The sequence below is a fragment of the Lepus europaeus genome, chromosome 21 (genome assembly GCF_033115175.1).
Source record: "Lepus europaeus isolate LE1 chromosome 21, mLepTim1.pri, whole genome shotgun sequence".
Taxonomy (NCBI): domain Eukaryota; kingdom Metazoa; phylum Chordata; class Mammalia; order Lagomorpha; family Leporidae; genus Lepus; species Lepus europaeus.
The window spans coordinates 24,695,285-24,719,361 of NC_084847.1; the positions used below are offsets into that span (position 1 = coordinate 24,695,285).

Here is a 24,077-nt window from a genome sequence, read left to right on the forward strand (position 1 = left end):
AGCTCTCTGCCATGGCCCGGGAGGGCAGCGGAGGATGGCCCAGGTGCTTGGGTCGCTGCACCCGCATGGGAGACCAGGAAGAAGCACTTGGCTCCTGGCTTCAGATTGGCGCAGCGCCAGCCATAGCGACCATTTGGGGAGTGAACCAATGGAAGGAAGAATTTTCTCTCTGTCTCTCTCTCTCTCAGTCTATAACTCCACCTGTCAAATAATATATATATATATATATATATATAATTTGACTTTTTAAAAAAGATGTATCTATTTATTTGAAAGTCAAAGTCACAGAGAGAAAGGGAGAGACAGAGAGAGATCTTCTATCCACTGGTTCACTTCCCAAATGGCTGTAGCAGCCAGTGCTGGGCTGATCTGAAGCCAGGAGCCAGGGGCTACATCCGGGTCTCCCAGGTGGGTGTAGGGGCCCAAGGACTTTAGCTATCCTTACTGCTTTCCCAGGCCATTAGCAGGAAGCTGGATCGGAAGTGGAGCAGCCAGGACTCAAACCATCGACCATATGCGCTACTAGCATTGCCGGCAGTGGCTTCACCCACTGCACTACAACGCTGGGCCGTATAGTTTAGACTTTTAATTCACACATAGCAGTCATACTTGTTTATGGGGTGCGGTGTGACTGGACAATGCGCCCCGACTGGGCAGCAAACGACCTTCATAAGAGCTCATGCATTTCGTCCCTTTCCTTCCTTGAATTCCACGTGTACTCTGCCACCTTCTGGCCATGACGTGTCCTCCTGTGTGCACCTCTAGGGACAAAAACCATTACATGATAAATGCATGCAACAGGACTTCAAACAGTTATTGGAAAGCATGCATTCTCTGTTTAAAAATTTTTATGTTCCATTTTTATTTGAAAGGCGGAGACAAAGAGACACAGAGCTCTCATTCCATGAATGGTTCACTTCCCAAATGCCCGCAACAGCCAAGGCTGGGCCAGGCTGAAGCCAGGAGCCTGGAACTCTATCTGGGCCTCCCACATGGTTGGCAGGGACCAGGTACTTGAGCCATCCCCTGTGCGTTAGCAGGAAGCTGGATAGGAAGCAGAGGAGCGAGGACTGGACACAGGCACTCTAATATGGAATGTGGGCATCCCAATTATTGTTCCACAAGCCCCCCCCCCCCCATGTCCATTCTTAAAAGATCACTCTGGCCAAAATAGATGAGAGGAGGTACCAGCCTTGCTCAGTCGCATTGGGTGGATCCACATCCCAGGGAAATATTCACAGAGGCCACTAGGGGGCAGGCGTGAGGCAGTTCACAGCAGCTCCGTGGTACCCAGCAGGCAATGCAGATATGCCTAAGAGCAAATAACGAAACCGCGAATTAAGTAAGGACAGGTCTGAACAGAGTGCTGAGTGGAAGAAGAAAGAAGGAACGCGAGAGTTAGGATACCACATAAGTGAACTGAAAATGCACACAATAAACAATGCACGTGGTCTTTATTATTATTATTTTTTTAATTTACTTATTTGAGAGGTAGAGTTAGAGAGAGGCTGGTCTTCCATCCACTGGTTCACTCTCCAAGTGGCCGCAATGGCCATCTGGGCCAGACCAGAACCAGGAGCCAGGAGCTTCTTCCGGGTCTCCCACACGGGTGCAGGGGCCCAAGGACTGGGGCCATCCTCTGCTGCTTTCCTAGCCCACAGCAGAGAGCTGGGTGGGAAGTGGAGCAGCCAGGACACGATTTAGCGCCTGTATGGGATGCTCATATGGGATCCAGCTTCCTGCTAGGAGCAGATGACAACTCAAGCAGGAAGGTCTGTGACACCCACTTGAGATACTTGGATTGAATTCTGGGCTCGTGATTTCAGCCTGACCTAGCCGTGGCTGCTGCTGGCATTTGTCGGGTGAACCAGCAGATGGGAGATATCTCTGTATCTCTCTGCTTTTCAATTAAGATAAATAAATAAAGTTTGCAAAATACTATGATGATCTTCCGATAAACTAAATGTTTGCATGTGCATATCCTTAATATTTTGGGAAGACTCCCTGAACGTATGATTTCTGGCTCTAGATATCTGCATGTTTCTAATTAACCCTTGCTTTTTAAAAATCAGCCTTTATTTTTATAGAGCATTTTTAGGATCATAGCAAATTTGAGCTAGAAAGTTTCCGTATATCCTCTCGTCCCCCCAACCACAAGCTGCTTACTTTTAAATTGTTTTGCTTTTTGTTTTAAAATTGAGGCTTTTTGATAAGACGCTAAAATAAATAAATAATAAATAAGTCTTGGTAAAATAAAGTTTCAGTTAAGAGTTGGGCACAGGTGTCAAACTAAAAACTACATTTCCCAGGGGGCAGCGCGGCACGTCACGGAGGGAGGACCGCGCCTGCGCAGACGGGTCTGCCGCACTCGACTAAGCTCATAAAAGGGAAAAAAGCGTGTGTGCTTCTCGACGTGCCGCGAATCTTCGAACGCGAGTGCGTTAGCATCCGCAGGCTCGGAAAAAGCGTTCGAGGGACCGCGCCTGTTTCCGCCGTCGCTGTTTCCAGCGCGCCCTGGTTCCTTCGCCCGGGCTCGGCAGGTGGGCATGGGTCAAGGCCCGCGGCCGCCGGAGAGGCTCGGGAACCGGGGCCCTGGGTCCTTCCTGCGCGCCCCCGTCCCCCGTCCCGGCCTCGCTTGAGGGGGCGCTCGGTGGGGGGCGGCGCGCACGCGCCCTGGGCGGGAGAGGCAGGGTTCGGCTCGGGGCCGTGGCGGCGGGGCCCGCGGCCGGGCGGCGTGGGGTCTGCGCGTGCGCCCTCGGGCCCCGGGGCGCGGGAGTGGGGAGCCGCGGCGCGCGCAGGTGCGCGGGGAGGCGGCGCCGCGCGCGGTGCTGGGCCAAGTGCGGCCGGGCGAGGCGAGGGGCGCGGCCCGGACTGCAGCATCCTTGCTGAGCCAGTGCCAGGGTGGGGGCGCGCTCCCGCCAGCCCGTCCGCCCTCCTGACACCTGCAGCCACCTGGTTTGCGCAGGTGTGTCGCCCGGGGCCAGCACGCTTCCTCCTCGGAGCCTCTAGCAGCAGCGCCCGTGCGTGGCGGGAACGCCTCTCCCCTTGGCCTGCTGGCCGCCCCTTTGCTTTTAATGCGTGTCGCACCCCAGAGCTGCATCCCAGATCTCTTCTCTGTCGCTGTCTGCTCCTTAGACATTCCCGATTGACGCTTTAAATACCATCTGCAGTCCTGCCAACTTCTCGGATGTCTGTCTTCAGCCCGTGGACTCCCTGGCGGAGCGTGCTCCCTGCTTTGAAATGCCTGATTGGCCTCCCGGAATGTGTCCAAAGCTAATTTTGAGTTTTATCCTTTGCACATCGGTGCCTTCCCTCGTCTGTCTTGTTTTTCCAGCTTCTTGGGCTGGAAAGCTTGAGCTATGCCTGGTGTCTTTGGCGTCTCAACTCCCCTCCTCCTCCATCCATCTCAAAAAAAAGCAAAAAGCATTAACCCATCCGTACCGTTTTTTTTTTTTTTTTAATATTTATTCATTTATTTGAAAGGTAGTTATAGAAAAACAGGGAGAGGTGGAGAGAGGGATCTTCCATCCATTGGTTCACATCCCAAATGGCTGCAGTGGCCAAGACTGGGCCAGGTTGCAGCCGGAAGCCAGAACTCCATCCAGGTCTCTTCCCACGTGGGTGTCAGGGGCCCAGGTACCTGGGCCATCTTCCACTGCTTTCCTGGGCTCTTTAGCAGGGAGCTGGATTGGAGGCAGAGCAGCCGAGACTCAAACTGGGGCTCGTGTGGAGTTGCTGGTGTCATGAGCGGCAGCTTACCCTGCTGTGCCACAGCGCTGGTTCCTCCCATCCAAACTTCTACCGAGAGAGTGTAACCCTTTCCTGTGCTGTCCACACCTTCACCGTTGTGGCTCTGTGGGGCTCTCGCCTCCCTCAGCAGGTAATCTCTGGTCTAATCCGTTCCTGGGGCCTTAGCACAACCTGAATGCTGGCTTCTGGTCTCTGATCTAGACTGCAGGTCGTTACTTCTTGTGCTTCTAGCCAGTACAGCTAGACGTTTCCAGAAGGGACATGTTCTGCTTCACGTGAGATGCGTTACATAAAGCCCTGGTGCTAAGCCAGTTGTTGCCCACCTGGGAAGAAACACATCGGTGTCACAGGCGACCCAAGGAAAAAGATAAGTTGGTGCAGCCAGCATCGTGGTGCAGTGGGTTAAGAGTTCGAGTCATGGCCAGCGCCACGGCTCACTAAGCTAATCCTCTGCCTGCGGCACCGGCACCCTAATTTCTAGTCCCCATTATATGGATCCCATTGTATGGATAATACATATCCCATTGTATGGATAATACCACACCTTATTTATCTATTCCTACAATTTCTCCAAATCCTTGCAAACTCTTGTTCCTAAGTCTCTACTTTTTTTTTTTTTTTAAGATTTCTTTATTTTGAAAGAGTTATAGAGAAAGGAAAAGACAGAGAGAGAAAGGTCTTCCATCCGCTAGTTCACTCCACAGATGGCCGCAACGGTTAGGGCTGGGCCAGGCCGACGCCTGGAGTCAGGAGCTTCCTCCGGGTCTCTCACATCCTCTGCTGCTTTCCTGGCACATTGATAGGGAGCTGGATCAGAAGTGGAGCAGCTAGGTCTCAAACCAGCGCCTACATGGGATGCAGGTATTGTAGACAGTGGCTTTACCCACTATGCCACGATGCTGGCCCTGTAAAATCTATGTTTTTCAGAGAGATTTCTAAATTTATCTATCTGAAAGAGTGAGTGACAGAGAAAGGGATACCCACAACGGCCAGGAGTGGGCTGGGTCAAAGTCAGGAGCCCTGACCTCCATCAAGTACTTGGGCCGTCATCTGCTGCCTTCCCAGGTGTGTTTGCAGGAAGCTGGATCAGAAGCAGAGCAACTGGTGCTTGAACTAGGCCCTCTGAGGTGGCAGGTGGAATCCAGACAGCAGTTTAACCTGCTGTGCCGCAGCACCTGCTCTTGAATCTCTTTCTGATCATCACCACTCTATGGAGTACGAAGTGACACCTCCTTGTGTGTGCTTTTAAAAATTAAGTAGTTAATTTTCATTTTATTTGGAAGGCATAAAGCTATCTTCCATCCACTGGTTCTCTTCCCCCAAACGCCTGCGTCGGCGAGGCCCAGGCCAGGCTGAAGCCAGGAGCCTGGAACTCCATCCGAGTCTTCCATGTGAGTGGCAGGGCCCCAGGCACTTGAACCATCACCTGCTGCCCCCCACGGTGCACACGGGCGGAGGCTGGATCAGAAACGGGAGCCAGGACCTGAACCAGGCACCCCTGTGTGGGACGTTGGCGTCCTCAGTGGCGACGCCTGCGTCCTGCTGTGGCTTGGCTTTGCGTTTCCCTGGCAGTGGCCGCAGGAGCCTTGTCTTCATGCGTTGTCGGCCTCGTGCACTTGCACGTTGTCTCTGGAGGGCTGTGTGTCCCCATCGTTCTGTGGGGCCTGAGATAGGGTCCGGGCTCATTTCACTCGCGTGTGGATGTCCAGTCGTCTCATGTCACTCGCATGTCTGTCGTCTCATGTCACTCGCGTGTGGATGTCCAGTCGTCTCATGTCACTCGCATGTGGATGTCCAGTCGTCCAGTACCACTTGTCGGAAAGAGGAAAGACTATTCTCCCCCCATTAAGTGTCTGGACCTCCTTGTTGAACATTAATAAATCATAGATGTAAGGGATTTTTTTCTTTTTTTTTGCTGGTCTCAGGTTCTGTTCCTTTGCTCTGCTTGGTCCTTATGCCAGTATCACTCCATCTTTCTGTTTTTAAAGACTTACTTCTTTATTTGAATGGCAGAGTTACAGAGAGAGAGTTAGCCAGGAGCTTCATCTGGGTCTCCCGTGTGAGTGGTGGAGGCCCTGGGAGCAGGTGGGACTAGAACTGGTGCTCATATGGGATGCTGGTGTCACAGGTGGTGGCTTCGCTGACTGTGCCATAACGCCAGCCCTGATATCATTTCATCCTTTGTAGTAAATTTTTTTTTTTTTTAAATTTTTGACAGGCAGAGTGGACAGTAGAGGGAGATAGAGAGAAAGGTCTTCCTTTTTGCCGTTGGTTCACCCTCCAATGGCCGCCGCGGTAGGTGCGCTGCGGCCGGCGCACCGCGCTGTTCCGATGGCAGGAGCCAGGTGCTTCTCCTGGTCTCCCATGGGGTGCAGGGCCCAAGCACTTGGGCCATCCTCCACTGCACTCCCTGGCCACAGCAGAGAGCTGGCCTGGAAGAGGGGCAACCGGGACAGGATCGGTGCCCCGACCGGGACTAGAACCCGGTGTGCCGGCGCCGCAAGGCGGAGGATTAGCCTGTTAAGCCACGGCGCCGGCTTGTAGTAAATTTTGAAATCGGGAAGTATGAGACCTCCAACTTTGGTGTTTTTTTTTTTTTTCCTGTTTTTAAATTAAGAGGCAGTGGTGGTTGGGGTGCCAAGGATGGGCAGAGAAAGAGAGCAAGAGAGGGGCCAGCACTGTGGCATAGCAGGTCAAGCCGCCACCTGCAACATCAGCATCCCTTGTGGGCACAGGTTCGAGTCCTGGCTGCTCCACTTCCAATCCAGCTCTCTGCTAATGGCCTAAGAAAAGCAGTGGAAGATGGCCCAAGTGCTTGGGCCCCTGCACACACGTGGGAGAACCGGAAGAAGCTCCTGGCTTGGACCTGGCCCAGCCCTGGAGACTCAATCCAAGTCTCACACGTGGTGGCAGCGACACTTGAGCTGTCGCCTGCTGCCTCTCAGAGTGCACTAGTGGGAAGCTGGAGCCAGGAGTGGAGCTGGCATCCAAACCTAGACACTGTGGTGTGGGACGCAGGCGTCCCGAGCAGCCTCAACCCCTAGGCCAGGTGCCTGCTCCTAGCATTTCTCCAAGTTAATTTCTCTTCCCCTCAGTGAGAAGGTCATGGTGCTTTATGACTAAAAGGTGTCTTCCTAGAAAACCCACCTGACTCTCCCAGATAAAGAGCAGGGTGATCCCACTACACAGAGTCAAAGCAGGGACCGAATGCTTGCATCAGTTCTCGGGAGTGAGCTGCAGGGCTGGGGCTAGGCCGTGCTGCCTCGCAGAGGCCCTTGGTAAATAAATGCGCCCAGGCCTGGGGAGCAGAGTGAGGACCAGCCCTTCCCTGGGTGGCCCCGGGTGCTGGGGCCGCCAGCCGGGCTCGATTCTGAAGGGTGCCCCAACAGATTCCCCTCGCTGGGTGGCTGGGAGCTGGAGAGACGAGTTCTCTGACTGCCCTGGAGGCCAGCGTTCCGCAGCCCAGGGTTTGCCCTCTGTCCCGGCTGGTGGTGTGAGTGCCAGGAGTCCTTAGCTTGCACCTGCGTGGTCGCACCAGCTGCCTGTGGCCACGTGGCTTGTCTTCCCTCTGCGTGTCTCTCCGTGACTCTCCTCTGGGCAGGACACCAGCCGTACTGGACTAAGGGCCCGCCCTGTCCCAGGTGTGACCTCATCTTAACTCTGTCTGCTAAGACCCTGTTTCCAAGTTAGGTGGCATTCACGGGGACCAGGGTTGGACTTCACGGTGTTTCTTGAGGGGACGCAATCCAGCCCACAGCCACCACTCACGGGGTTCTGTTCTGTTCCCTGCCAGGAGCCCCCGGTGCCATGGCCCTCGTGTCTGCTGACTCCCGCATCGCGGAACTTCTCACCGAGCTCCATCAGCTGATCAAGCAGACCCAGGTGGGAGCCACGCCCTTCACTCCATGACTGTGGTGCTGAGCTGGGCAGGGTGGGGGTGGGGGTGGGGCGGATGGGGGGGACTCAGGTGCAGGAGCCAGGATCCTGCGGTGAAGGGGGCAGGCACGACTGCCACTCCTGATGGGGCTTTCTCTTATGGACAGGGTTTCACTCATGTGCTTTGACAGCTGTATCGAGAGATGATTCACAGACCACAAAATGCACCCGTTTAAAGTGTACAGTTAGGTGATTTTAGTATATTCCTAGAGCTGTGCAGCATCACCACAATCAACTTCAGAATTTTTTTTTTAAAGATTTATTTATTTGAAAGAGTTACACACAGAGAGGAGAGGCAGAGAGAGAGGTTTTCCATCCACTGGTTCACTCCCCAATTGACTGCAACCGCCGGAGCTGTGCCGATCAGGAGCCAGGAGCTTCTTCCTGGTCTCCCACATGGGTGCAGGGGCCCAAGGACTTGAGCCATCTTCCACTGCTTTCCCAGGCCATAGCAGAGAGTTGGATCAGAAGCGGAGAAGGCCGGCGCCGCAGCTCACTATGCTAATCCTCCGCCTGCGGCACCAGCACACTGGGTTCTAGTCCTGGTCAAGGCACCAGATTTTGTCCCGGTTGCCCCTCTTCCAGTCCAGCTCTCTGCTGTGGCCCGGGAGGGCAGTGGAGGATGGCCCTGCACCCCATGGGAGACCAGGAGAAGCACCTGGCTCCTGGCTTTGGATCAGCACAACACACCAGCCGTAGCGGCCACTTTGGGGGTGAACCAACGGAAAAAGGAAGACCTTTCTCTGTCTCTCTCGCTGTCTAATTATGCCTGTCAAAAAAAAAAAAAAAAAAAAGTGGAGCAGCCGGGACGTGAACCGGCGCCCGTATGGGATGTCAGCACTGCAGGCGGCAGCTTTACCTGCTACAGCACAGCACCGGCCCCCAGAATGTTTTTATCACCCAACATAAGCGTCCCATGTCCGTTGGCAGTCAGCCCCTTCCTTGGATAAACAAAGACACTCCTCCCAGGAAAGGTCTTCTGAGGGTTGAGAGGTTTTCTCCCAGGAGCTGGTCAAGGCCAAACCATTTTCTTAAGTGTGCAGGGTCTGGACAAGCCTGGCCTGCTGAGTTAATCCTTTGCCTCCCAGGCTCCCTCCCACTTCTGAGCTAGGTAGGCTCTCTGACAACACAAGGGTCCTGTATGTAGCATAGCCTTTATGTAACAGGTGCAGCAGCGGTGCCAGTGTGAATTTGCCTAACGTTTGCAGAGCCTCATGGGGTGGGGATGGACCTAATGAAACGAGGGATCTGCCCCCTAAGGCCATCACAGGCGCTCCGCTACTTTTGTCCTGCCGTTATTTGTGCCTCGGGATAAGCTTGCCTGGAAATTAGCTGATGGTTAGCCAAGTCCTCTTCTTCCTCTGGCCACTCATTTTCCCTCGGGATCACAGTTTACGGCTCATCACCGTGCGCGTCATCCCGCCGCACTTACGTCAGGTATTGCATCGTGGCCAGGGTGGCGCTCAGGCCCGCCACAGGACAGCTGGCCTGAATCACGAAGGTGTTCCTTGTCCCTTCCCGACAGAGTCAGCCCGGGGCCATGTGTCTGCACTGTTAGGATTGGCCCGGATCCAGGTACTTCTGGGTTCTGAGTTAGCTGGGGAGAAGGCCACTCACCCTGTCTTGGTTCCCAGGCTTGTACCCAAACTGGATTCCACTGCACGTTGTTGGAGAGCAGGGCCGGCCACCCTCCCGTGGGGAAGACACTGGTGGTGTTCAGAGTTCATCCTTCACCCTGCTCCTGTGCTTCGAGATGTGTTCCGTTTGGGTCTTTCTGGGTCTTTCACTGGGCCCCTCAAGAACCTCCCTAGATTCGAGGTCTGTGGATTCCCATAGGTGCCCTGGGGGCTCCGCAGGAGGTGGAGACACAGCCGTTGGCTCCATCCATGTGAGGATAGCCAAGAGGCCCCGTCACGTCAGTGTACATCCTTCCCCAACAAGCAGGGGGCCTGGAATTTCCCGGCGTTGTTTTTGGGCCTGCCCGACCTGCCGCTCCAAAGCCCGTCATCTCTCTAGCCTGGCTGCTGTCCCCTGCTTCCTCCTGGAAGGAGACTCCAGCTCGTGCTGCTTTGCCCCTGCGTGCAGCTCCTCGCTCAGCGTGAACTCATCTCACCCCACACCACACGCACCAAGACCAGGAAGGCTTTAGCCTTTTCTGCCTAGGGGCCAGCGTTGTTCGCTCCACCATGCGTGTTGTGGCTGTTGGGTACTCAGCCTCCCTGCGGGATACCCAGGACGCGGGATACCCCCTCCTGGGGTCAGAAGAGCAGCAGCCCCACCTGCAAGTGATGGAGACTGAGTGTACCCGAGTCCTCTCAGGGCCGGGGGGCTCCCCAGGGAACCTGGACTCACCGTGCAATGCCAACTGCCCAAAACCCATTTATCCACTATTTTTACTACCTTCTCGCACACAAACACTAGAGCGCCTCTGGCACACCGTCCCAGGCCAGGCACCCCACTACTGTGTTTTGTCCATCGTATGCAGTGACCAGCCTGCTGGCAGGCAGTTGTCCTCCCCACAGCCCCGGGGCCTGGTAGGCAGTAGCTTCCAGAAACTCCTTCTCAGATGTTGACCTTTGTGGTAGATGTAATCCAAGAACAGAGGCACTGGCACACACCTTGCTAAGGAAAAGCCCGCGGTCTGAAAGCCACATACCACACAATGCCAAGTGTGGGCCATTCTGGAAATGGCGAGACAGAGAGTAAAGAGGTCTGGGACTGCCAGGGTCTTGGGATGATGGGATGGGAGGGTCAGGTGGGCACAGAGGAGTTTAGGGAGGTGGACCTGCAGCGCTGGGGACATATGACCTTACACATTTGTGAAACCCATGGAGCGTCCAGCACAGGGTGAGCCCTGGTGTGAGCTGTGGGCACCCTTTGCTTGGTGGCAGCAAGTGCACCTCACTGTTGCAGCTCGTTATCAATGGGAGACTGGGGGCTAGCTGGAGAGCAGGTGCACGTTAGCAACGAGAGACTGGGGGCTAGCTGGAGAGCAGGTGCATGTTAGCAACAGGAGAATGGGGCTGGGTGGAGAGCAGGTGCACCTTAGCAACGGGAGGCTGGGGGCTGGGTGGAGAGCAGGTGCACTTTAGCAACAGGAGAATGGGGCTGGGTGGAGAGCAGGTGCACCTTAGCAACAGGAGAATGGGGCTGGATGGAGAGCAGGTGCACCTTAGCAACAGGAGTACGGGGGCTGGGTGGAGAGCAGGTGCATCTTAGCAACAGGAGTATGGGGACCGGATGGAGAGCAGGTGCACCTTAGCAACAGGAGAATGGGGCTGGATGGAGAGCAGGTGTACCTTAGCAACAGGAGAATGGGGCTGGGTGGAGAGCAGGTGCACCTTAGCAACGGGAGACTGGGGGCTGGGTGGAGAGCAGGTGCACCTTAGCAACGGGAGACTGGGGCTGGGTGGAGAGCAGGTACACGTTAGCAACAGGAGAATGGGGCTGGGTGGAGAGCAGGTACACGTTAGCAACGGGAGACTGGGGGCTGGATGGAGAGCAGGTGTACCTTAGCAACAGGAGAATGGGGCTGGATGGAGAGCAGGTGCACCTTAGCAACGGGAGACTGGGGGCTGGGTGGAGAGCAGGTGCACCTTAGCAACGGGAGACTGGGGCTGGGTGGAGAGCAGGTACACGTTAGCAACAGGAGAATGGGGCTGGGTGGAGAGCAGGTACACGTTAGCAACAGGAGAATGGGGCTGGGTGGAGAGCAGGTGCACCTTAGCAACGGGAGACTGGGGGCTGGGTAGAGAGCAGGTGCACCTTAGCAACGGGAGACTGGGGCTGGGTGGAGAGCAGGTACACGTTAGCAACAGGAGAATGGGGCTGGGTGGAGAGCAGGTGCACCTTAGCAACGGGAGGCTGGGGGCTGGGTGGAGAGCAGGTGCACTTTAGCAACAGGAGAATGGGGCTGGGTGGAGAGCAGGTGCACCTTAGCAACAGGAGAATGGGGCTGGATGGAGAGCAGGTGCACCTTAGCAACAGGAGTACGGGGGCTGGGTGGAGAGCAGGTGCATCTTAGCAACAGGAGTATGGGGACCGGATGGAGAGCAGGTGCACCTTAGCAACAGGAGAATGGGGCTGGATGGAGAGCAGGTGTACCTTAGCAACAGGAGAATGGGGCTGGGTGGAGAGCAGGTGCACCTTAGCAATGGGAGACTGGGGCTGGGTGGAGAGCAGGTACACGTTAGCAACAGGAGAATGGGGCTGGGTGGAGAGCAGGTACACGTTAGCAACGGGAGACTGGGGGCTGGATGGAGAGCAGGTGTACCTTAGCAACAGGAGAATGGGGCTGGATGGAGAGCAGGTGCACCTTAGCAACGGGAGACTGGGGGCTGGGTGGAGAGCAGGTGCACCTTAGCAACGGGAGACTGGGGGCTGGGTGGAGAGCAGGTGCACCTTAGCAACGGGAGACTGGGGCTGGGTGGAGAGCAGGTACACGTTAGCAACAGGAGAATGGGGCTGGGTGGAGAGCAGGTACACGTTAGCAACGGGAGACTGGGGGCTGGATGGAGAGCAGGTGTACCTTAGCAACAGGAGAATGGGGCTGGATGGAGAGCAGGTGCACCTTAGCAACGGGAGACTGGGGGCTGGGTGGAGAGCAGGTGCACCTTAGCAACGGGAGACTGGGGCTGGGTGGAGAGCAGGTACACGTTAGCAACAGGAGAATGGGGCTGGGTGGAGAGCAGGTACACGTTAGCAACAGGAGAATGGGGCTGGGTGGAGAGCAGGTGCACCTTAGCAACGGGAGACTGGGGGCTGGGTAGAGAGCAGGTGCACCTTAGCAACGGGAGACTGGGGCTGGGTGGAGAGCAGGTACACGTTAGCAACAGGAGAATGGGGCTGGGTGGAGAGCAGGTGCACCTTAGCAATGGGAGACTGGGGGCTGGGTGGAGAGCAGGTGCACCTTAGCAACAGGAGTATGGGACTGGATGAAGAGCAGGTGCACCTTAGCAACAGGAGACTGGGGCTGGATGAAGAGCAGGTGCACCTTAGCAACAGGAGTATGGGGGCTGGGTGGAGAGCAGGTGCACCTTAGCAACAGGAGACTGGGGCTGGGTGGAGAGCAGGTGCACCTTAGCTACAGGAGAATGGGGCTGGGTGGAGAGCAAGTGTGTAAGGACCCTGCACTCTGCTCTGTAAACCTAAAACTGCCCTAAAAAAATCAGTTATTAGCAACATTCATTTTAAAATAAAGGAGGAAAATGTTCCTGGCACGTCACCAGGTTCCATGCAGTCAGCAGCGGCTAGTCCAGTTTACACCAGGTTCTGTGCAGTCCTAGCAGCGGCTAATCCTGCTGACCGTCAGCCCACATGACCCAAGTATCTCTCAGAGGGGGCCGCTCAGGTGTGCACCTGTGTGACCCCGGGAGGTTCTGAGGGCAGGACTGGTCTTGGCAGATGTGTGGCTTCCCCCTGCCAGGCATGTGGTGAAACAGCTCGGCAGTAATACTTCCTCCTGCCGGGATGTTAGTGTAATACTGGGTTTCCCTCGTGGCATAAGCTGCTTTTCATTCTTTTTTTTTTTTTTTTACCTCAGCTGCTCTTTTGTTTTAAGGGCTTTTTTTTTTTTTTTTTAAGATTTTATTTATTTATTTGAGAGGTGGAGTTAGACAGTGAAAGGGAGAGACAGAAAGGTCTTCCCCTCCATTGGCTCACTCCCTAAATGGCCACAACGGCTGAAGCCAGGAGCCAGGTGCTTCTTCTGGGTCTCCCTCGCGGGTGCAGGGGCTCAAGCACTTGGCCATCTTCTACTGCTTTCCCAGGCCACAGCAGAGAGCTGGATCAGAAGAGGGTCAGCTGGGACTAGAACCAGCATTAAGGGCTTTTTTAAAAGTTTATTTATTTGAAAGAATGACAGAAACAGACCAAGCAACTGAACAACCCTCTGTCCTCTGGTTCACTCCTCAAATGCCTGCAGCAGCCGAGGTGGGCCCAGGCTGAAGCCAGGAGCCAGGAACTCCATCCAGGTCTCCCATGTGGGCAATGGGGACCCAAGTACTTGGGCCATCTCTGCTGCCTCCCAGGATATGACGAGCAGAAAGCTAGACTGGAAGTGGAGGTGGCGCTCTGGAATGGGGTGCCGATGCGGAGTGGCAGCTGACCTCACCGTGCCGCAGTGCCTGCGCCCTTTCTCTTCCTTCCTGGCTGTCACTGGCTTTTTTTTTTTTATTTTTTTTTTATTTTTTTATTTATTTTTTTTTTTTACAGGCAGATTTAGACAGTGAGAGAGAGAGGCAGAGAGAAAGGTCTTCCTTCCGTTGGTTCACTCCCCAAATGGCTGCTATGGCCAGTGTGCTGCTCCAATCCGAAGCCAGGAGCCAGGTGCTTCCTCTTGATCTCCCATGCGTGTGTAGGGCCCAAGGACTTGGGCCATCCTCCACTGCCTTCCCGGGCCACAGCAGAGAGCTGGACTGGAAGAGGGGCAACCAGGACAGAATCTGGCGCCCCAACCGGGACTAGAATGCGGGGTGCTGGCGCCGCAAGGCAGAGGATTAACCTAGTGAGCTGCAGCGCCGGCCTGTCGCTGATCTTTACCCAGACCTTTCCTCCCTCAGAAGGGATGGTAGGTTCAGTCCCTGTGTGGTCCAGATTGCTGGGGGCCTTCTTGGTCTGGTTCCATTCATGTAGGGAGGGGCTGCATAGGTGAGGCTCGTGTGCTCTGTCAGCCACGAGACCACACAGCTGTGTGCACACTGAACCCCACTTTGTCAGGTGGGGTAAGGGCACGTAACAGAGGCTGGAAGGTGCAGCCGCCAGTTCTTGCCAAGGGCACATCCGTGCTGCCCAGGTCCATGGTGCAGCCCTCGCCCCAGGACCTGCCCTTTTCCCCAGCTGTGTTTACATCCGGACTCTCCATTCTGCTCTGGGGCTCTGGAGGCCGGCGGCACCACACCCTCTTTGCACTGTAGTTCCGGAGCGAGCTGTGGAACTGGGAAGTGTGAAGTCTTCAATTTTGCTTTTCTTTTTCAAGATGATTTCAGGGATGGGAGTTTACCATAATGGTTTAGACGCCACTTGGGACACCCATTTCCCCTATCAGTGCCTGGGTCCAAGTCCTGGCCCTGCTTCCAAGTCAGCTTCCTGCTAATGTGCACCCGGGGAGGCAGCAGCGATGGCTCGAGTGGTTTGGTCTCTGTCATCCATATGAAAGATTCAGGTTGAGTTCCTGACTCCTAGCTTCAGCCTGGCCCAACCCTGGCTGTTTGAGGCATTTGGGGGCAGATGGAAGATCTCTCTGTCTCTCTTCTGTCTTTCGAATAAAATGAGTTTTTTTTAAATAATTTTTTTTTTATTTGAAAAGTTACAGAGAGAGAAAGAGGTCTTCCATTCTGCTGGTTCACTCCCCAAATGACCACAATGGCCAGAGCTGAGCTGATCCGAAGCCAGGAGCCAGGAGCTTCTTCCAAGTCTCCTATGTGGATGCAGGGGCCCAAGGACTTAGACCATCTTCCACTGCTTTTCTAGGCCATAGCAGTGAGCTGGATTGGAAGAGGAGCAGCCAGGACTTGAACCAGCATCCATATGGGATGCCAGCTCTGCAGGCTGGGGCTTTAACCCACTATGCCACAACGCCAGCCCCTAAAATGATCTTTTTAAAAATAGAAGCACTGTGGCATAGCCAGTAAAGCCACCAGCTGCAGTGCCAGCGTCCCATACGGGTGTCCGTTCAAGTCCCGGCTGCTCTACTTCCCATCCAGCTCCCTACTGATGGTGCCCGAGAAGGCAGTGGAGCATGACTCAGGTGCTTGGGCCCTGCCACCCAGTGGGAGACCCGGATGTGGATGTGGCTCCTGGCCTCAGCTGGCCCAGCCCTTTAGGGATTTGGCCCTGCCATTTGGGGAGTGCACCAACAGATGGAAGATCTCTCTCCCTCTCCCTCTCTCTAAGTCTGCTTTCAAATAAATAAGTCTTAAAAAAAAGAAAGAGAAAAGCAAACGCATCTTTAAAAATATCTGGGGCGAAGTAGGCCCTTTGGATACCCACGTGCGCCATGGAATGATTTTGTCAGTTTTGCAGAGAAGTTCCTGGACTTTGGGTGAGGGGTGCATTGAGTATGTCGGCGGATCCGCATCCGTAAAGACAGTTAGGATTTCACTGTAATGCCTTTGTTTTTGCATTCGTTGCGGGGGTGGGGTGGGGGGTGGATCACCTCGAGCTTGGGCCATATTTATGGGGCGGGGCCGGGGGTGCAGTCCCGAGCACGGTGAAGCCCGCCCACATCCTGTTGCCCCGTCCTCACAGGAAGAGCGTTCGAGGAGTGAACACAACTTAGTGAACATCCAGAAGACCCACGAGCGGATGCAGACGGAGAACAAGAGTGAGTCCTGGGCGTGCGACCGAGAACATGGCTGTGGCGGCCCTGGAGGGGGCTTTTGCCTCTCTCTGCGGGGTCCACAGCGAGCTGTGCCCCGGGCTGCAGGGACGGTGTTCCCTTAGGCTGGGTGACCCCGGGGGTGGAGACAATTCACAAAAGAACTGACAGATCCCTCCACTGTGGGGATGGGAGGTCAGGGAGATGAGGCTGCAGCCAGGGAAGCTGTTGCTGGGAAAGCAGGCGCCCTCTGGGCCCTCCCAGGGAGGGGTCCCCATGAGTCACCTGGTTTTTTGCACGCTGCCTCCTACCTGTATTTTCTGCTGTGTGTCATGAGACGTGAGAGTTAGAAGTGCTCCCCTGGCTGTGGTGATGGCTTCTGGCCCTATAGGAACGTGGTCTTGAACGTGGCCACTGCTGGGTGCGTGGTGCGGGGGCGTGGGGCCGGGCCTCTCTGAGCGCCCCAGGTCTGAGCCTGCCACCCCGGCAGCAGCGCCGGCCACTTGCCCACGCCTCCACCCCGTCCCTGTGTCCACAGTTTCTCCCTATTACCGGACCAAGCTGCGGGGCCTCTACACGACCGCCAAGGCCGATGCGGAGGCCGAGTGCAAGTGAGTACAGCCTGCCGGCATCGTGGGTTTCCCGCCTTCCCCACAGCGCCTCCTAAGCACCCCCCCCCCCAAGTCATGCTTCACAGACGGGCACTGAGCTGCTCCGGGCCGTCTCCTCAGCCCAAACTCAGCCGCCCATCATGAGTAGAGGCCGCACAGCTACCTCCAGGGTCGTGAGCGTCATGTGGGCCAGGGCAGGTGTGGGCCTGATGCCAGTGCTCTTGAGGAAGTGGGAGACGCCCCGTTGTCCCAGCAGTGCTCACTCCCACCGGGCCTTGCTGGGCTGCTGATGTTTTCCCGAGCCCCTTGAAGATTCCAGGGCTTTGGGCTTGGACGGAGGGACCTGGTGGGACTTCGTCTGCCAGGCTGGGGTGCCGAATGGAAGAGAGGCTCAGTGTGCAGGAAGGAGACGGTGCATTCTGCCTGGAGAGGTGGCCTCTGGGACAGCTCCCCCTCCCTGCTCCCTGGCACGCACTGCACATCATCTGGCTGCAGCCTGGCCCTTTGCCGCTCCTCAGCTGGCCTGCAGCAGTCGGGATGACTCAGGCCCATTCGAGGGTGCAGAGCAGCCTGTCCCTTGGCAGCCTGCCTGCAGGCGGAGCAAGGTGTGGAGCCAGCCAGTGTGGGCCGTGTCGGCATTGACTTACTCAGTTAACGTTGACTCGCTTATTTCAAAAATGCAGGGCTGCCTTCTTGTAATTCCGCTGCCAGGCGCCATGTGTTTCACTTCTTTAGACTCTGCATCATGCGTTCTCCCAGTAAACAGTAGGCATCTGATTGGCCAAACGCCCCGCTGGGGAAGTGAGAGTGGACGAGAGAGTGGAGATGCCACCCCTGTGCAGCGGGGACTCCGGGAACACACGGGCCACCGCGGTGCTGCAGCACTGGTCTGGGCGCTACAGCCCACATCAGCTCCTTCCACAACACGTTGTTTTCAAAAGCCCAGGAAACTTGAAGAGGCACCCAGAGGCCCCTCGGGAGCTGGGACGCTTGGCCTCTGACCTGTGTGTGCCATGGCCGCCTCCCAGCCGGTTCCTTTGCAGGACGCGGAAGGAATCCCTGCATCTTCATCTAATAGTTCTTGTTAAAAAAAAAAACAAAACCTGGGGCACCGCAGGTTAGGCCACCCCTTGGGATGCCGACACCACCAGTCAGGGCACCTGGTAGGAGTCCTGGCTGCTCTGCTTCCGGTCCAGCTCCCTGCTAACGTGCCTGGGAGGCAGCAGCTGATGGTTCAAATACTTGGGCCCCTGCACTCACATGGCCATCTGGGGAGTGAACCCAGGAGCCACGGGCCTGGGGAGCCGCCATTTCCTCCCCTTACCCTTGCACTGCGGCCGCCTCCCCCGCTGCAGCCTGGGAGCCCACGGTGCTGCTGCCTGCTCCTCCCGTTCCAGACGGCGCGGGAGAGGAGGTGGGCCCAGGCCCCTGCCAGACCCGCTTGGGCAGCACCCTTGTGGCTCAGCAAGCACAGCTCCAGCCCTCACAGCAACCCAGAAAGTCTCAGAGGGATTTTTTTTTTTAATTTTGTACTTTCTTTTTTTTTTTTTTTTTTTTTCCACAGGCAGAGTGGACAGTGAGAGAGAGAGAGACAGAGAGAAAGGTCTTCCTTTGCCGTTGGTTCACCCTCCAATGGCCGCCGCGGTAGCGCGCTGCGGCCGGCGCACCGCGCTGTTCCGATGGCAGGAGCCAGGTGCTTATCCTGGTCTCCCATGGGGTGCAGAGCCCAAACACTTGGGCCATCCTCCACTGCACTCCCTGGCCACAGCAGAGAGCTGGCCTGGAAGAGGGGCAACCGGGACAGGATCGGTGCCCCGACCGGGACTAGAACCCGGTGTGCCGGCGCCGCAAGGCGGAGGATTAGCCTGTTGAGCCACGGCGCCGGCTAATTTTGTACTTTCTAAAGGTCATCCTAATCCAATAGTGAGGCTACGAGTTTGTATAGTTTTGGATCGTTTTAAAGAGCCCACACCAGAGTTAGTCCCTTAGTAGTGATCAGGGAAGGGGATGGTTGGAGCTTGGGCCGTGCTGCACACCAGGGCTGGTCCTGGCAGTCCACCCTCAGTGGCCTGGGCAGGTGCAATGGGCCTCCTGGAGGGTGGGGGGCACCTCCCCTGAGGGTCAGAGCAGGAGGTCATTCTAGATTGCCCAGCGCCTTTGTGGTTGTGAGATGAAGATGGTTGCGCAGAGTGGAGCTAAGCGTTCCAGGGAGTGGAACGTGGCACTGCTGGAGGCCCACGAGGCCGGCGACAGGCTCCGCAGTTCTGCAGAAACAGTTTCATTTCACTGTTCCAGGACCTTGCTTGGTGATGAAACACAGACGTACAGGTGCCTCTGTGGTGTAACGGAGACTGTTACTGATGTCGCTTCTTTGTTTTGAAATGATTTGACTCATAAAAGCAATGGTCTACCACATTGGCCTTTACATGTTTATAACTTATTTTTACTTGAAAGGCAGAGAGAGAAAGACAGCGACAGGGAGCAATTTCCCATCCACTCATTCACTTGCCAGAAACGTCTGCAACAGCCAGGGGTGGGCCAAGCCAAAGCCAGGAGCTGGCAACTTAACCCAGGTCTCCCACATGGGTGGCAGGGACCCAACTACTTGAGCCCTCACTGCTGAGCCCAGGGTTTGCGGTAGCAGGAAGCTGGAATTGGAAGTGGGGCGCAGGCTCCAGGCCGCCCTGCCCAGGGCGAGGTGTCCCAGGCGGCGGCTTAGCTGCATCCAACGCCTGCCCCCATGGGCTTTCTTGTCCACTCTACAAACGGGCACTATTTTTCTGAATGAGTTACGTGATGTCCCTTGATCTCGGATTCTTCAGTCAGTGTTTCCTAAAAACAAAGGCATCCTGAGCAGCCGTTTGTGATGCTGGTATCCCCGGTCAGAGCGCCAGACGGAGTCCTGGCTGCCAGCGCCCCACTCACGTGTCTGGGAAAGCAGTGGATGACAGCCCAAGTGCCCGGGCCTCTGCCAGCTACATGGGAGCCCCAGATGGAGTTTCAGACTCCTGGTGGTGCAGAAATTTGGGGAGTGAACCAGCAGATGGAAGGTATCCCTGTCACTCTGCCTTTCAAATAATATTTTTTTAAAAAAATCAGGACATGGCCGGCGCCGCGGCTCAATAGGCTAATCCTCCACCTTGCGGCGCCAGCACACCGGGTTCTAGTCCCGGTCGGGGCACCAGATTCTGTCCCGGTTGCCCCTCTTCCAGGCCAGCTCTCTGCTGTGGCCAGGGAGTGCAGTGGAGGATGGCCCAAGTCCTTGGGCCCTGCACCCCATGGGAGACCAGGATAGGCAACTGGCTCCTGCCATTGGATCAGCGTGGTGCGCCGGCCGCAGTGCGCCGGCTGCGGCGGCCATTGGAGGGTGAACCAACAGCAAAGGAAGACCTTTCTCTCTGTCTCTCTCTCTCTCTCACTATCCACTCTGCCTGTCAAAAAATAAAAATAAAAAAAAAATAAAAATAAAAATCAGGACATTAGGCCGGCGCTGCAGCTCAATAGGCTAATCCTCCGCCTTGCAGCGCCGGCACACTGGGTTCTAGTCCCGGTCGGGGCTCCGGATTCTGTCCCTGTTGCCCCTCTTCCAGGCCAGCTCTCTGCTGTGGCCCGGGAGTGCAGTGGAGGATGGCCCAAGTGCTTGGGCCCTGCACCCCATGGGAGACCAGGAAAAGCACCTGGCTCCTGCCTTCGGATCAGTGCGGTGGCCATTGGAGGGTGAACCAACGGCAAAGGAAGACCTTTCTCTCTCTCTCTCCCTCTCACTGTCCACTCTGCCTGTCAAAAAAAAAAAAAAATCAGGACATTAACACTAACATGAAACTATTAACTACATCTTTCTTAAGTTTTGGACTTTCTAATGTTTAGTGAGAGAAATGCATAGCAGATGAGGGCTCTCTAAAAGGAGACCGAGCACCAGGAGCCAGCCACGTGGAGGAGCACGCAGCCCAGAAAGCATGGGGCGGGTGCCCCGAAGGCGCGGGGGCAGCACAGGTCCACAATGATGATAAAGGGCAGTAGGGCCCACCGTGTCCCAGGCCTTTAATCCACTTCCAAAGGGGCGTGGTCAGTCTGATTGGCAGGTGGGTGCACAGGTGTGGCCAGGTTAACTACAGCCCTTACTCAGTTTTCATCATCCACTGATATTCCTTGTAGCAAAAGCCTTTTTGTTTGTTTTTTAAATTTGAAGGTTAGTTTCAGAGAAAGAGATCTCCATCCACTGGTTTACTCCCCAGATGGCCTCAACAGCCAGGGCTGGGCCAGGCCAGGGCAGGAGCCCCTTTCAGATCTCCCACTTGGGTACAGGGGCCCAAGCACTTGAGCCATCCACTGCTTTCCCAGGTACATCAGCAGGGACTTGAACCAGCACCCTATGGGATGCCAGCATTGCAGGCTGCAGCTTTACCCACAACACTGGCCCCTAAAAGCCTTTTTTTTTTTTTTTAAGATTTTTAAATTTATTTGAAAAGAGTTACAGAGAGAGGAAGGGAGACAGAGATCTTCCATCTGCTGGTTGACTCCCCAAATGGCTACAATGACCTGGGTTGGGCCAGGCAGAAGCCAGGAGCCAGGAGCTTCCTCCAGGTCTCTCACACGGGTGCAGGGGCCCAGGGACTTGGACCATCTTCCACTGCTTTCTCAGGCGCATTAGCAGAGAGCCGGAGCGGAATTGGAGCAGCTCTCCCTTGTGGGTGTCAGGGTACCAAGCACTTGGGCCATCACCTGCTGCCTCCCAGGTGCATTAGCAGGGAGCTGGATCAGAATCTGAGGAGCCAGGGTGCAGGCGCCCTAGCGGTGGCTTAACCCACTCAGCCACCACTCCAGCTCCTGTGCTGGCAGCACCGTAGGTGTGTTTACACCAGTAAACCGTGTGTTACAGCACCACTGGGAGGAAGGAGTCTTCAGCTCCATCTTAAAGCCCTGTGCTGTGCGTGTTCCTGGCTGGCTCAGGCTTGGTCGGGGGGTGGGGGGGTGCCGTCAGCAGCAGAGCTGGTGTGAGCTGCCCAGCCCGCTGTCACTAGGAAGGGGAGTCTACCATGTCCTCAGCCAGACCTCGCTCCTCCCTCCCCTCTCCCCTGCCCCCAGCATCCTCCGGAAAGCCCTGGATAAGATCGCCGAGATCAAGTCTCTGCTGGAAGAGAGACGGATTGGTGAGTGGGAGGGGCTGTGGGGAGGCTCCAGGTCATGTCCCCTGGGGCACCTGTGACCATGGCCTCTCGAAGTCTCTGCCAAGAGCTTCGCACAGGGACGGGGGCTGGGCAGGGAGCAGAGGTTACCACCAGGGCTCCAGGCAGGGTTTCCCTGGTTCTGCCCCCTCAGACCCAGGCAATCCCGCATGCCCCTGGCCTTTCTCCCCTGCCTTCCCTCTCCAGCCCACCGTGTCCCTCCCCACTTCTGTTCCTGGCTCGCAGAGAGCCTGGCAGGCTGTGCAGAGGGCTCACCCACCGGAGTGTCTGGCCCCAGCCCCGCGGTGGGAGCTCATGCAGCCTGGGCCCCAGCGCCCCTTGGCTCCCCCTGCTCTTGCCCTGCAGACCCTTCACTCAGAATGTCGCCATGCCACCCGTGGGCCGTGTTTGGGGTTAGGGGGTGTGTTGAGGCCACTGGTCCACATCCCACACTGTTTTTTAACTTTTGCTTGGATTGTAACATCTATTGATGGGAAGGTTACACGTGGAACGGCGACAAGGTGAAATGTTGACACCAGCAAACACTTATGTGACTGGCACCATGTCAGCCCTGTGACCTGCACCTGCTGCCCCTTCCCACAGCGCCCCCCCCCCCCACCGCTGCCCCTGCCCTGCTGCCCTGGCAGTCATCAGCTGTGGACGAGCGGTGGAGGGGCAGGGCTCACGCTCAGCCGGGCTCCCTCCCTCCCTCCCTCCCTCCCTCCCTCCTGCAGCGGCCAAGATCGCGGGCCTCTACAATGACTCGGAGCCGCCTCGGAAGACCATGCGCAGGGGCGTGCTGATGACCCTGCTGCAGCAGTCGGCCATGACCCTGCCGCTGTGGATCGGGAAGCCTGGTGACAAGTGAGGGCGGTAGCCGGCCGGGCAGGGGCTGGTGGCGTGGGGCAGGACTGACACTGCGCTCCACACACAGGCCCCCGCCTCTCTGTGGGGCCATTCCAGCCTCCGGGGACTATGTGGCCAAGCCTGGAGACAAGGTGGCTGCCCGGGTCAAAGCCGTGGATGGGGACGAGCAGTGGATCCTGGCTGAGGTGGTCAGTTACAGCCATGCCACCAACAAGTGAGTGGACGCCAGCCTGGGGGCGGGGCTCCTTACAAAGCTCCGCCTGTGCAGCGGGCGCACAGCTTCCCACAGTGGGTGGCGTGGGCTGCACCCCCCCATCATTCCCCTCCCCTTGTCTCCCCCACCCCCCACCTCACTGCCTCCAGCCCCGTCCTTCTGTTCACCTGCAGGTACGAGGTGGATGACATTGATGAAGAAGGCAAGGAGTGAGTGTCGGGCCAGGGAAGGCAGTGGAGACCGCATGGGGAGGCCTTTCCCTCCTGGCCAGGGGCTGACACACGCATGCCCCCCCCAGGAGGCACACCCTGAGCCGGCGGCGAATCATCCCACTGCCGCAGTGGAAGGCCAACCCCGAGACAGACCCCGAGGCCTTGTTCCAGAAGGAGCAGCTCGTGCTGGCCCTGTATCCCCAGACCACCTGCTTCTACCGTGCCCTGATCCACACGCCCCCACAACGGGTAAGGTGACCCCCGCAGGAGAGGCTGTCGCGACAGCGGGACCCCACTCTCTCCCCCTTGTTCCACTCCTCGTGGCCTTGGAGCTCCGAGGGCCCTGCGTGCTGCTCCCGTCTGCTTCCCAGGCCTGCAGCTGCCCAGCCTGCCCAGTCCAGCCCCGCCCAGCCTCAGCAGCCTTGGTGAGCCCTACGTGGGCCCAGCTCTCCTGCCTCCCCTCGAGCCTCGGGGCTTCTCCCCACGTCCAAGATTCCTGCCTGTCCTCTGGGTTGACCCTGACCCCTCTAGTAGGGTCCCCAGGAGGCACCAGCCCCTCTGTTGTGGCTCAGCCAGGTGGGGAGTGAGCCTCCCTCCTCCGTGCCCTCGGCGCCTGTGCTGAGGAAAGAGCTCTGGGCACCCGGGCTGGGAGCTCACCCTCCGGGAGTTCTTGCTGGGCCGGCCTCGGGGGCCTTGGGGAGGCTCTGCCCAGCCCCTCTCATCTGCCCAGCCACAGGACGACTACTCGGTCCTGTTTGAAGACACCTCCTATGCGGACGGCTACTCCCCGCCCCTCAATGTGGCCCAGAGGTACGTGGTGGCCTGTAAGGAGCCCAAGAAAAAGTGACGCGGCGGCAGACCCGCCCTGCGCGGCCGCCCTCCCTGGGGAAGGCAGCCAAGGATTTCCTGTGACCAAATAAATCCCCTCAGCTCGCTGCCGTGTCCTGGACCCGACTCCTCCGGCCCCAGCCCCTTCCGCTTCCCCACCAGGGAGCCATCGGCCCG

The 24,077-nt window shown here is 56.9% G+C and overlaps 1 protein-coding gene across 1 annotated transcript; it reads left to right on the forward strand.

The window, feature by feature from the left end:
• The first annotated feature begins 2,372 nt into the window (after window positions 1-2,372).
• Window positions 2,373-24,077, forward strand: SGF29 (SAGA complex associated factor 29). Its single transcript, XM_062180595.1, has 10 exons — window positions 2,373-2,540; window positions 7,544-7,632; window positions 15,934-16,009; window positions 16,542-16,614; window positions 21,700-21,764; window positions 22,514-22,643; window positions 22,714-22,860; window positions 23,034-23,069; window positions 23,159-23,321; window positions 23,803-24,077. The coding sequence occupies exons 2-10, from the start codon at window positions 7,558-7,560 to the stop codon at window positions 23,917-23,919; spliced, it is 882 nt and encodes a 293-aa protein (XP_062036579.1). The 5' UTR covers window positions 2,373-2,540; window positions 7,544-7,557; the 3' UTR covers window positions 23,920-24,077.

What these genes read in the sequence shown, in the direction of transcription:
- SGF29 (XM_062180595.1), top strand. Translation starts at nt 7,558, where the DNA reads ATGGCCCTCGTGTCTGCTGACTCCCGCATCGCGGAACTTCTCACCGAG. An exon ending in GATGCAGACGGAGAACAAGA is followed by an intron (nt 16,010 to 16,541) that starts GTGAGTCCTGGG and finishes CTGTGTCCACAG; the next exon opens with TTTCTCCCTATTACCGGACC. An exon ending in ATCGGGAAGCCTGGTGACAA is followed by an intron (nt 22,644 to 22,713) that starts GTGAGGGCGGTA and finishes CTCCACACACAG; the next exon opens with GCCCCCGCCTCTCTGTGGGG.